Below are 13,071 nucleotides of genomic sequence, written 5' to 3' on the forward strand. Positions count from 1 at the left end.
TTTTGTTCACAGTTGTAACAACTGAATGAGGATGGGGATGGCATTGTTGATCACTTAATTTTTAGCGACAGAGCCACTTTTCACACTAATGGGAAAGTAAACAGGCATAATTGTTGAATCTAGGGTACAAAGCATTGACATCAGTGAACTGAATTTGAGCATTATTCCTCAAAGGTAAATGTTTTTGTGCCCTGTCACGTCAAAAACTGTACGGGCCATTCTTCTTCACCAAGAACACTGTCACTGGATATTCCCACTTGAACATGTTGCAGCAATGGCTGATGCCACAAGTGTAATTAGACTCTCCGTTCATATTTCAGCAGGATGGGGCTCTACCTCTTCTTCACTGTGAAGTCTGTGGGTACCTGAACACGGAGCTGCCACATCGATGGATTGCCTGTGCTACAGGAGGGGACAGCTGTTTTGTGAAATGGTCTCCCTGATCACCAGATTTTATTCCGTGTGACTATTTCTGTGGGGACACATTAAAGATCTGGTGTATATACTGCCTCTACCATGTGATGTAGCACAGCTCCGGGAGAGAATACAGGAAGTGACTACCACAGTCGACAATGCCATTCTGGGATGAGTATGGCAAGAATTCAATTACCATATTGACATCTGCCGGGTCACTCATGGTTCGCATATTGAATGTTTTTAATCCAGATTTTCTCTTCAAAATGGAATACGCATGACATCTGTACAAAAATGTTTAGTTCTTGTGCAATAAATAATTGAAAGTGTTCCTGGACTTTATGCGCACCCTGTATAAGGCTAGCATAGGTTCAGTGAGCACAATTCATGCATGTAAATGAATTTCAACAAGACTGTATCATATGACCATGGGAGGCTGTACAGTAATTCAGAAAAAAAGCTGTACAGTAATTCAGAAAAATTGTCCACATATTGGACGATATGGGTCAGCTGTAAATGATTATTCATTGTTGTGGTCAAAGAAAGATATATTTGCTCATTCTTATAGTCCTTTGTACCTTCACAAAGGTAGTTGCTACAACTACATCATGATGTCTGATACCAGAAAATTCTCAAAGAAAAGTAACATCCTCATGAAGAAGAGGTAATTACAGACAGAGCATAAACTTGCACTGGGGAAGGTGGGCATGATATTTGCCATGCAACCATCTCAGCATTAATCTTAACTGATTTGGGGAAATGATGGAAAATCTATACCTGGATGACCAACAGGAATCTGAACTTCCGTCTTCCAAAATACGAGTCCAGTGCCTTACCAATGAGCCACTTTGCCTGGTCACTTTCAAAGATGTTCATTTCTTTATTGTCAACAACTCTGATATATTTCCACCACGGATATGGTTCCAAACTATATGTTTAACAAAGTGTTAGAGAAAACTTTTAGAACATTTCTGCAGGAACTTTCAGCTCATCCACCACTAACAAAATTGTATTTTCCTCAATCTATTGTAGGGTGGATTAAAAAAAAGTTCTCCAGTATTTTGCTTTGATATTGAACTGAGTAATCCTTTGAAGTTTAAAGTTACTATTACAGATAAGTCTGCATGCCAGCAAGAGGATCCCATTCCAGCATTTATTATATTTCTAATAGTTAAACTTGCCAAAACAATTTCACACACACATTCAATTTACAGTTCAACTGATTTAAGGCTACTGTCTGCTGTTATGAATACACTGTCCCCAATTCCACAGCCTATTTTTTAGTAAACAGTTACTTTTTCCTCAAAGATGTTACTACTATCAATTCTACATTTTGGTCATCTCCAAACATCCAATATTATGTGGGTCTAAAGTTCCTCAGTGAAAACTTCTACAGCTGATCACTGACATATTAATATTCTCACCCACTGGGAGCAATATTTGGAGTCCAGTATGAGTCTTTTTGAACCATCTGCATCAATGTTTATCCTTTAAAGAATATAAATATGCCTAATTTAAAAAGTAAGCATTTTACAGATACCTACATTAGTAGCAAAGCAACCATGAGACATTTAGAGGACTGCTGCATCTTTCAAACCTATGGTACAAGTAAAGGAAGTTATAAACTGAGTTGTCAAGGAGCATCCAAAGTCTCTGGTTTTGGCTTTCTACTTGGTTCAAAACTAGAAGTTCGCAAGTGGACCTGGGAAAAACATTGTATTACCAACAGATTGCAACTAATTGCATCCTGTGCCTTCAATTGCTACAAGTACCAGTATGCACTTAGTCCTTCCCTCCCCACGAGTACACACTAAGTGCACATGGTTCTTCCTTGGTATAATTTTTCTTAAATATCTAATTTGCTGCATTTCAAGCACCAATGAGTCAGAGACATCCTCCCCTACTGCTCACACTTTAATCTTTTATGAGATGTTGAAGGCATTATGAAAGGAAAAATGTGCAACACAGACTGAAATTCACAATCAATTTCAAACAGCACTTTGTATTTATTGGTACGAAGAATAACTGCACATTTCATTATCTCAGTAGCGGATATCTAGTCTTGCCACTGACAAGCCATTTACAGTCAAGATGATGAGCAGTTTGCAGGTCTGCTTTTTCTGAAGACAGCTCTTCTGGAATTTGACAGTAGTCCTAACTGATAAATAGTCTTCATCGCAGGTCAGTGCAGTGGGGATATAAAAGTTTCAGCAAGATATGTTTCGCATGCCAAGTCAAGTGAAACAGAAAGACTTGCACATAACTGACAACCACATGACATATTTAATATCCCTGCCAGTGGACATCAAGATGGAGTAGAGGAGTTAGCACAGTCATCACTGCGACCAGACTGACTGAAAAGTCTTAGAAAATTTACAAGCAACACCACTATGAAACTAGAAAGAAAATATGTGATTTTGTTATAATGGTTCCCACAAATAAGCAAGAATTGTAAAAACATTAATAAGTCAGAAATTCGTCGTACAAAGGACATGAAAGTTCAGCTAGTTGTTATGTTAAACTAAAACATGAAAACCAGCAACACAGGATTCTGCTTATACCACCTGTAAATAACAGGGTATTGCACATTAAAGAGTGGGATGATTGTTGGTACTGTGAGTCTGGTAGGGCAACACGTTCGTCTCATTTACCTGAAAAAATGTATGGAAGATCAATGACACACTAAGGTTAGATTAAATTCAGATACAGTGGCCAGATGGTTAAAATGTTCACCCTTTAACTGATGACAGGCACTGGTAACAGCTTCTGAATCTGAACCTGTATTTAGAGGTTTGAGACAAGGATTATAAATTGTAGAACTAACGCAGTCATCATAAAGGTGATTTCATCAATTACTCCACATACAAGTCTTCACGAAGGTAGAGTATATTTGAGGTAACATGCAATGTGTATATTGCTGACAGTTAATCACAAGAGACTGCACTTTCAAAATATGTATGAATGAGTCCATGTTTTGCTTGCAAAATAACAGCTGACAAGTTTTAATGTGTTCTGAAGCTAATAATCATTAGCAACCACAGAAAGGGGGGGTGGGGTGGGGGGGGGTATTATACCTTATGATAGGTATATTGCATTCATTCTCTCTCTCTCTCTCTCTCTCTCTCTCTCTCTCTCTCTCTGTATGGAATTGTGGTACTGCCTTTCAAAATATGTATGAATGAGTCCATGTTTTGCTTGCAAAATAACAGCTGACAAGTTTTAATGTGTTCTGAAGCTAATAATCATTAGCAACCACAGAAACATAAATGAAAGGAATACTGTTGATGAAGAAGGAGCTGACACCACGGGGGGATGGGGTGGGGGGGGGGGGGTATTATACCTTATGATAGGTATATTGCATTCTCTCTCTCTCTCTCTCTCTCTGTGTGAAACTGTGGTACTGCAGGTGACATTTGTGGTTTGGTTCTTCTGCATATACTTACGCATGTGCGAAATCTGATCTTTCCATGCTAGCAGGTCATAATTCACAATGAAATAGGACACATCTCTTGAATAAATAGTTCCAATGACAAACAACTGAGCACACAGGAGTTCAAGTTGGATGCCAGGAATTGAATGCGATCGAAAATGTGTGAAATGCCATCAGAAGGTATACTACTGATGAAATCTCATTGGACTTCCGTCCTTGTAGCTGCGTTGATATTCTGCAAAGTTTTGATGGGTGTCCCTCTCACCATCTTCTGGTGAAGTATTGGCAAGAAGATGATGGAAGTGACACTTATTAAAACTTGCAACTTAAGCAAACAGCGTAATCCTTATTCTTACAAAGCCTCATTATGTGCAGCTCCAAGCAAATAAAATGACTTGCAGGTTCCAGAAAGTCACAGCTGGAATGTAAATAATGGAATGTGTAGTGGTAACAATCCAATCTTTAGCAGAGGTGTTAATCAGTCAATAAGTACCTTAACAAGACTGAAAACATTGCTAAGCTTCCAGATAGTGAGCTTCTACAGCTTAACAACACTGTTACAAAACATCAATCAAATGTGAAAGGAGATTGTTACAGATTTATTCTTAAAATTTCTTGCCCAAGACATAATGTACAAAGAATCACCAGGTACAATGAAGGGGAAGTCGCAGGTTTGGCAAGACAGCATTCAACACTAACCTTTACAATAACAGCATAAATTATCTGAGAACATGAATTTTCTTTTTATTTTCCCTTGTTCCTTATTCAAGGGATATGAAGATGTTATCCATCTCAGTATCAAAAACTGATTAGAACAATCCTGTACACAGAGGAAACTAAAACAGAAAGTTGCAATTTCAAATACTGATTACAACCATATTTTTCATTTCCACCAGTGAATTCATCATGTGTGGACTCTGCTCCACTTTCTCCAAGTACTACATACAGTCATTCATTCTGCATATCATAGGTGACACACAATCATACAACGGTCAAATGCTTCCTACAAGAAGGAAGATAAGGGGTTTAATGTTCTGTCAACATCAAGGTCACTAGAGACGGAGCACAAGCTCAGAATGTTTCAAGGATGGGAAAGGAAATCGGCCATGCTCTCTCAAAGGAACTGTCCTGGAATATGCCTGAAGAAATTTAGAGAAATCAAGGAAACCCTTCATCAATATGACTGGATGTTGATTTCAACTGTCATCCTCTCGAATTTAAGTCCAGTGCACTAACCACTTCACCATCTCACTCGAGAATGTGTCCACAGCAATGACCTCCATCGTGACAGTTAACCATTCATAAACACTATGAAGATTTATAGTAAAGATACAAGTAGTGTCCTTAACACATTTCAAAAGACAGAAGCTGCCACGTTTCAGATATAGTGTTCAATGAAAACACTGGTTCTCTCTATTTAGAACTTATTCAATGCAGCATTGGGAACAAGCAACTGAAAGATACACAAATGCTTCTGGAAATATACTGTAAGGAAAGGAAATGGGGGGAGAGGGGGGGGGGGGGGAGGAGGTGGCACTGTTTAGTTGCACAATGCAAATGGTGATTCACTATTTTATTTCCAGTAAAACATATTAATAATAATATAAAAAAGATGCTCAAAAACAACTTGTTCTCAGACATGCATAAGAAACATTGGTATTTATTACTGATGATGGCACACTTGCATTACACGAGAAATAATCAAAATAATTTTGTTATGCAAAATTTGAATACCTTCCTCAAAATGATGATGTAAAGATCAATGCTGCAAATCAGACTGTATTATGAAAATGTTATCTTTATATATAAAAGTTCTCACTGCGTTTGTTCGTTCTCACAAAACTCGAAAAGTAGTCAGTCTATTGACCTGAAATGTTAACTATGTACATACAAAATATCTAAATTTATATGTTATTTACATGTTGAATCACCTAAAACTTGCATCGCAAATATTGTAGAAATGGAAAGCACTGTTGAATGCAGTTTTCACAGAATGGATTGGCAGTCATGGGCTCAAATTAGCCTATAAACAGATTATTTAATACTTAGAATGTGCATTTTTTGTGCTAACACACAATTTTTTAAAGAATGGAACAAACTAAAAGTATGGTAAATTAAAGTCAATGGTGTTTGTTGCAGGATTCTAGTGTGAATCATTTACAAGACACTGTATTTTGAGAAGTTTCCACACTGACGCTTGTTTGTGCCATTCAATCTGTGTAGTTGCTAGGTATGACATTGTTATGTTTGCGTACAGTGTGCTTGTGTATTCCTTGAGAGTGTTGCAATTTGCCAGTAAGTCAGTTAGTGTGTGACAGTCCAAGCAATAGGTCTTGAGCGGACAATGGAGTTTACCAATGCAGAAAAAGCCAACATGCTCAAGGTGTATGGTGAGTGTAGAAAGAATGCAGTTCATTCTTGTACGGTGTATCTGGCACGATATCCCAGCAGCTGTGACCCATTTTGGTAATTATTTGTCAACCTCACCAATCAGTTATGTGAGAGTGGTAGTGTAACATGTAGACAAAGTAACAGAGGAAAACAAGTGATGACAGAAGAGGGGGTAACTAATGTTCTGTTGCAGTTCATCCGCATGTTAGCTCTCATGCAATTGCACGAAAAAGTGGTATGTGTCAGGCAAGTGTCATATGCATTCTCCATCAACATGTGTTCCATCTCTATCACATGTCTCTCCACCACAAGATGCGTGGAAATGATTATGATAATTGTGTTAACTTTTATACATGAGCATGAAGACAGGATACGACCATGTATATTATTTAGTGATGAACCACATTTACCAATCCTGGCCAGGTAAAGCACCGAAACATGCACTATTGGTCTGTTGACAATTCCCATTGGCTTTGTCAGGTAGAACATCAGTGTTCATGGTGTGTAAACATGTGATGTGGGGTAGTGAACCATCAGCTCATAAGCCTGTTTTTCATAGATGGAACACTGAATGCACACAAGTATCATAGCCTCCTAACAGGATGCTGGAAGATGCAAACTTGGAGGAACCTATGGTATCAACATGATCGCTGTCCGGCCATAGTGCATGAAGTACTACAACATGTCTTCATGAATTGTTTCCAAGTTGTTGGATTGGATACATAGGACCTGCACCTTGGCCAGCTCATTCCTCAGATATGACACCTGTAGACTTTTTACTGTGAAGAAACCTGAAAGACTGTCTATGACAACGTACCAACCACGCCCAATGATATGCAATGACGTATTACTGTAGCCTGCACAGACATCTCTGCTGCATGTGTGCAGCAGTCATTCCACAGACTGGAAGCATGTACAGCTGCTGCCAGCGGTCATTTTGAGCACAACTTGTGATGATCAATTGTCTTGTTACTGGTCAGAATCCACGTAACTAATGTATGCACTTATGTTGCTGAAGACGAAGACAGTAGTGTTTAACATCCCATTGACAATGAGGTCATTAGAGACAGAGCATAAGCTTGGACTAGGGAAGGATGGGGAAGGAACCCAGTCATGCCCTTTCAAAGGAACCATTCCAGAATTTGCTTGAAGCAATTTAGGGAAATAACAGAAATCCTAAATCAGGATGTGGGTTTCGACCATTGTTCTCCTGAATGTGAGTCCAGTGTGCTAACCACTGCACCCCCTTGCTCAGTACTTGGGTCGTTCTTTAGTGTGTGTTGCCACAGGTCTTGTTCACTTGTCAGTGTGAGAACTTTTCAAATTACAATATCCCGTAAATTACTCACACTAGAATCTTACAACAAACACCACTGACGTTCTAATCTACTCTAGTTTTAGTTTGTTAATGTCAATAGGCAATGTTCCATTTAAAAAAGTGTTTGTTTTAACAGTACGAACCCCTGACTACCAATCTGTTCTCTTAAAATCACACATCAATAGCACTTTCCATTCTTGCAAAATATCTGCGATGCAAGTCGTAGTACTTAGAAATTACTTGACCGAATTATTTCAAATTTTTGCATGTTATTCTAATAATCATTTGGATGAATCTCAAAACATTCTTGACCAATTCACTCCAACTTTTAAATGATATCCTATTAAACATTCAGATGGATGTAAACTATAATTAAATAAAAAAATACAGGTTTTCTGTTAAAATGACTGTGAGAAAGAAAATGCTCTGCTGTAAAAATGTGCAGGTTTTTTCCTTTGTCACGGCCAGTTTTAACTATGACAGGGTGGAATTTAAACCCTTCATAAATTGTTTCCCCCATATACATTCTTTCCCGTTACATCTAATTTTAAACATCATAAACTGTATACACAACAATGCGGAGTTTTGTTTTCTTCCTCGCTGACAGAGAATGTGAAAGTTGTATTTCTGGCATACGAGTAGAATACCAATGCAGAATCTGAATTTGCAGTAACAATAAACAAGGCTCGCGGTCAGAGGGGGTGGAGGATGGGGGTGGAAGGGGAGACAAAGGAAATGGACACAGTGGAAAGGAGGAAATGGACAGAGTGTGTGAGCAAGGAGGAGAGAGGGTGAGGAAGAGGAGAAGATGGCAGGAGGAGGGAGAAGGAGGCAATGGCTAGTGAGAGTGACATAAGGAGATGGACAGAGATTTGGGGTGGAGGAGGAGGAGATTAGGATATACATCCAATTAACATACATATTAGAAACGTGTGCTTTCTCGTTTATTTCTTTTCCATTTAATCAGACGGAGCCACAGCAACTACTGACAGCGAACAGCAAGTGATTAAATAAGCGTAGTGTATGAATTCTATAATGTTGCCATTTATACGCCCATGTTTCCATGATATTAACAAAAATTTGAATTTCTCTATAATTTCTTGGTTTTATTTGCTCGTTACCCGTAACTTTAAAAATTATGGTACATCATTGAAATGCAACAGCGGTAATAAATTTTACTTTGTGCAAAAACTCTAGCACTCGCGCATTGTGATTTCATAAAGGCTACCTCTAACTTAATTCCAGGATTCAGATAGTAACTTCTAAAAATTGCTCGAATTATTATTCTACGTCAACATTCCTCATTTTCTTTCTTTCTTTATTTTTTCTTACTGCAGAATGTATTGTTATATTTGTGTTACGCTAATCACAAGACATCTACATTAATGTGACTAAAATTCGTTTGATAATAAATTACCACAGAAACTTCATACAGCCGTTTTGGTTGCTTTACTATATGTTTATATTTAGGCTTCTTCATTTTTACACTAATACGGAATACACTTTATTAAACGAAGCAGACCGCTTCGTTTCTTCTGATAATCGATAAAGCGTTGTTAAGGACTGCTGCCAATAGGAACCCATTGGTGACGGAAAAAATATTAACATTTTTTAAAAATCATGAGCGAGATTATGATTGACACAAAGCTACTTCTTAAGTATACAATTGGTGCGATACTTGGCCAGTTTCACATATTCAAACAACAGTCATAAAAATGTCAGTGTGAGTATATCGCATTTTAATTTTGTTAGGTTGTACATATTTGTTTTTAAGATCGGCAATGTTCAAGTTGAAGAGTTACACTGAAAGTGAGTGTTGTGGATTAATATTGATGTAGCGGTATATGCTCTATAATTGCAAGGTAAGTTTCATCTATTCGTTTGTTTTGATGCGTACCCTCTGTACAGAGACCAGTCGTTCTACCCGTTAGAATTCTGCGATAATCAGCGGAAAACCTGATGTATTCATTATAAACTGTTTCATTGTGTTGCTTAATATATTGCAAAATATAAAACGGACAACTTTATTTCCACTCATGATCACAAATGTTACCGTCTTGATAGCACTGTGCTTGCAGCCAATGCCAAAACGAAAGGTTCCGAAAAGTTCTTCCTTGCCAACGCAGATTGTTTACTGCACTTGAAAAAGTTAATGTGTCTATAAAGCCCCCATCTTCCAACAGATATGCAAGAGAAATAACAGTTCGATGACATAAATGCGTAGAATTATGTTCAACTTTTTATTTTACTTGTACGTTAAGTAGTAATACGTAAACTATGTAAATGGTGATCAAATGGTAACAAAAGCATTCATGAATTCAATTCCTCAGACATTACTTTGCCTAGAGAGCGATAGTATGTCTGCAACAGTCTCCCTTCCTGCTCCACCCACCCCGCAGATTTTTATTATGATAAAAGACTGCAACAGCTAGATGTTAATCATGCAACTAATTGGCTAACCGTTTTTCAGGTTATTTCCTCCTTACCTTTCATCTAATTATATGTAATGACACCCTTTTAGATACAGATCATATAATTAACAGAATGGTTCTGTCATTCTACAAATATGTTTCTGTGTAAAAATCTTTACACCATAACTCCAGTATCCACACACACTCTTAAACAGGAAAAATGACAGTCATTACATAAATTCATTCCTTCATAATGTTTGTAATTAACTTATTATAAAATGTAGGAAGTGCTCATAATATATAGTGCCACAACAAATCACTTCTGAAAAGGCTGCTCCTCAGAGAAAGCAATATATAATCTCACAAATGCTGTTCTGATATAACTGATCAACAAAAATTACCCTATTGGCACTTCTTGTGATCATGCCTTTGATTGTGTGGATATAAAATTCTACTAGGTTAACTAAAATGTTATGGCATTTAGGCATTCCAATTGCGTTTGTATTTTAACAATATACAACACAGGTTCACATTAACAAGTAATGTCACTGCAGTAATACTAAATTCGGAGTAGATTCTTCACTTGCTTTTGTTATTGATGTATATAGACAAGTGATTTACTGGTGATGCTGTGATTGCTAATAACATAGTTATTATTTGGTATCTGCCTTGACAGATATTGACTGGATGCTCTCAGGCTATCCTTTTTACTACTGTTGTTGGGTTAATATTTGTTCAGCATGCATGAGAATCAATTGTTCAGTATTATGGTCCACAACAATACCTTGTTTGCCTGTGTCACCCACAATCTTACTATTTGTGCACTTGACATACACAGATAAGTTATGCTCCTGAGTTTCCAGCTAAAATAGTTTTTGGTCTCAATTTATAGGACTTAAAAAATCCTGTGTTATGTATGGTAATGGGTATTCATTTTTCAGATAAATATAAACCTCCCTGAGGCTAGTTATGATTAACCTCTTTTGAATTTGAAATTTAGAATCTTTGTCGCGATTTGATACACATTCTTTCACCTGTGTCACCGTTCTGCTGGTTTTATTGCACTTATGAAAGTCTGTCACTAACTTAGCTGTTCTAGGGGCTAATGTTTTCCCATACTTAGCGTATGAAGTACTTAGAATATCCTTTTCCCTTACTAGATTCTTAATTCCTCAATACATGTGGTTCAGAAGATCAAACATTTGTTGCTTTTTATTAAGAGCTAAATAGACAGTATCATTATTTTTTTCACTCTTAACTATCAGAATGAGAAAACTTCTCTTTGAGTTGATGTAACATTTGTTACCTACTCCATGTCCCATCACCATCATTTGAAGTTTTTAACACTGTGAAGTGATTGTTTTGGATTGCAGGGTGGTTGTAATAATCAGTATCCTGATTCATGGCTGGAATATCCTGAGCTTCATCTGACTGATCGAGAAAAGGCTTCCATAATTTCTTTGATGCCTTTAGTCAGCAGTTGTCACATTTCTTGATGTACCCTAGTATACCACAATGAAAAGAGCAGATCCAGTTGATAGCACTTTTCCAGTTCTTCATACCTGATTTTGGATAATCGTGGCCTTGATTGGGATGCAAACATTTAACAGAATACAGTTTCCAGTGTCTCCACTGTTTCTCACTTTTTGTACCCATTAGCTCTAAATAAAAGGTAAATAACAAAATACTGTAGGCCCTGATTCATTTTTAAGTAAACTAAGACTATGAAGTTGGGTTGAGTACAATGAGTTTGATTTGAATAAAATACGCCTGCAGACCTTCTTTATGTACTAATTTATTCAGTTAAAATGTTTTAAACATCATGTTCTAGTATGTTTTGTGTACATCCTACTGTATATATAGTTTTTAATATATCCAGAAAATTACTGTATATTACTTTGTATTAGCATTATATTATATTAGGGCAGCATGAGTGATCATTGGTGTATTTGACCCATGAGAGTGCAAAGTTTCGAGAAGCAGCTTTATGTAATGAATCTAGGAATTGCATTATTCCTGTTGAGATCATGAAGAAAAGATTAGACCATTTATAATGCTCACAGGGGTGTCGAAGCAATCATATTTCCTCAAGCTCAGTACATGAATGGAATGTGAAGAAACCTTAATAACTGGTACAATTGGAAGTAGTTCCTAGAGAATGATGTAGATGTACACCAAACATGAAGTTACAACAGAAGCTGAGGTCAATTATTTTCAAAAGTAATGATAAAGAATTACAGTGCATACAATAACTAGCTGACAAATCTGCTATTGCATGAATATTTTTTTTCCAATTTCCTATTAGAAACAAAAACAAAAATTTAACTGTGCTAGTAGTGTTCAGTTCATGTATGCTGGGTGCAGCTGCTATGCATTTTTACATTGCAGTTTAGTAAACTTCTCTGTGGCAGTACCTCTTCATAGCTCTATAGAAAGCTATTGCTTTTGTCTACAGCTATTTGCACTTTGCAGTTGCAAGCTGTCAAAAGCACTACCAAGTTTAGAGATTTTCTGAAGTTGACCCAACTGTGAGGAGTATCTTAGTAATAAAGAACAATTGTATTAAAACTTCATGCATGATGTGACATTTTTTCATGCATCTCACTGTTTGATGCCATATGTCCTGAACTACCTATGGTGGTATATGATTTTGTATCTGCATTTAGTGGCATATGTGAATACTGTCTGTGAAATTTATTGCGGATAGAGTTAATAGCACGAAAGTTAATAAATTTAAATCTGCGTGATGCAACAGTTTTTCAAGCATCTCATTGTTTATGATGCCACATCCCCTGTACTATGATAGGTAGGTGGTTTGTACCCTCCACAGCAATTGTTGCCTGACAGTAAGTGATATGTGACTAAGTTTGGTTCAGTTGTTTGGGAGGAGATGTGGAAAACACACACACACACACACACACACACACACACACACATTTTTATAATATGCAGTGTGTCCCATTTATCTTGACCAGATGCAAATTACAAAATGTTTCAAGCAAATGTTCTTTAGCCATCAGGGGGACATCAATCAGCATGATTGCCTTCATTGTAGGTTTGTTTTTTACAAAGATATGAAGGTAGGCAAAATGCTACACAGGCAGCGG

The 13,071-nt window shown here is 37.1% G+C and overlaps 2 protein-coding genes across 3 annotated transcripts in view; one reads left to right on the forward strand and one right to left on the reverse strand.

Moving 5' to 3' along the window:
- LOC124605762 overlaps positions 1 to 9,102 on the reverse strand; it is a 267,727-nt gene extending 258,625 nt beyond the window's left edge. For both annotated transcript variants that reach the window (XM_047137657.1, XM_047137650.1), the window contains exon 1: positions 8,971 to 9,102. In XM_047137657.1, the coding sequence (XP_046993613.1) occupies positions 8,971 to 9,033 (63 nt within the window). In that variant the 5' untranslated portion in view covers positions 9,034 to 9,102. The remainder of the gene's footprint in view (positions 1 to 8,970) is intronic.
- Positions 9,103 to 9,329: 227 nt separating this feature from the next.
- The window catches only part of LOC124605780 (U4/U6 small nuclear ribonucleoprotein Prp31), a 74,048-nt gene continuing 70,306 nt past the window's right edge, over positions 9,330 to 13,071 (forward strand). Inside the window, exon 1 of the mRNA XM_047137669.1 lies at positions 9,330 to 9,415. The gene's annotated coding sequence lies outside the window, so the exon portion shown is untranslated. The remainder of the gene's footprint in view (positions 9,416 to 13,071) is intronic.

Source organism: Schistocerca americana, chromosome 1, assembly GCF_021461395.2.
Source record: "Schistocerca americana isolate TAMUIC-IGC-003095 chromosome 1, iqSchAmer2.1, whole genome shotgun sequence".
Lineage (NCBI taxonomy): Eukaryota > Metazoa > Arthropoda > Insecta > Orthoptera > Acrididae > Schistocerca > Schistocerca americana.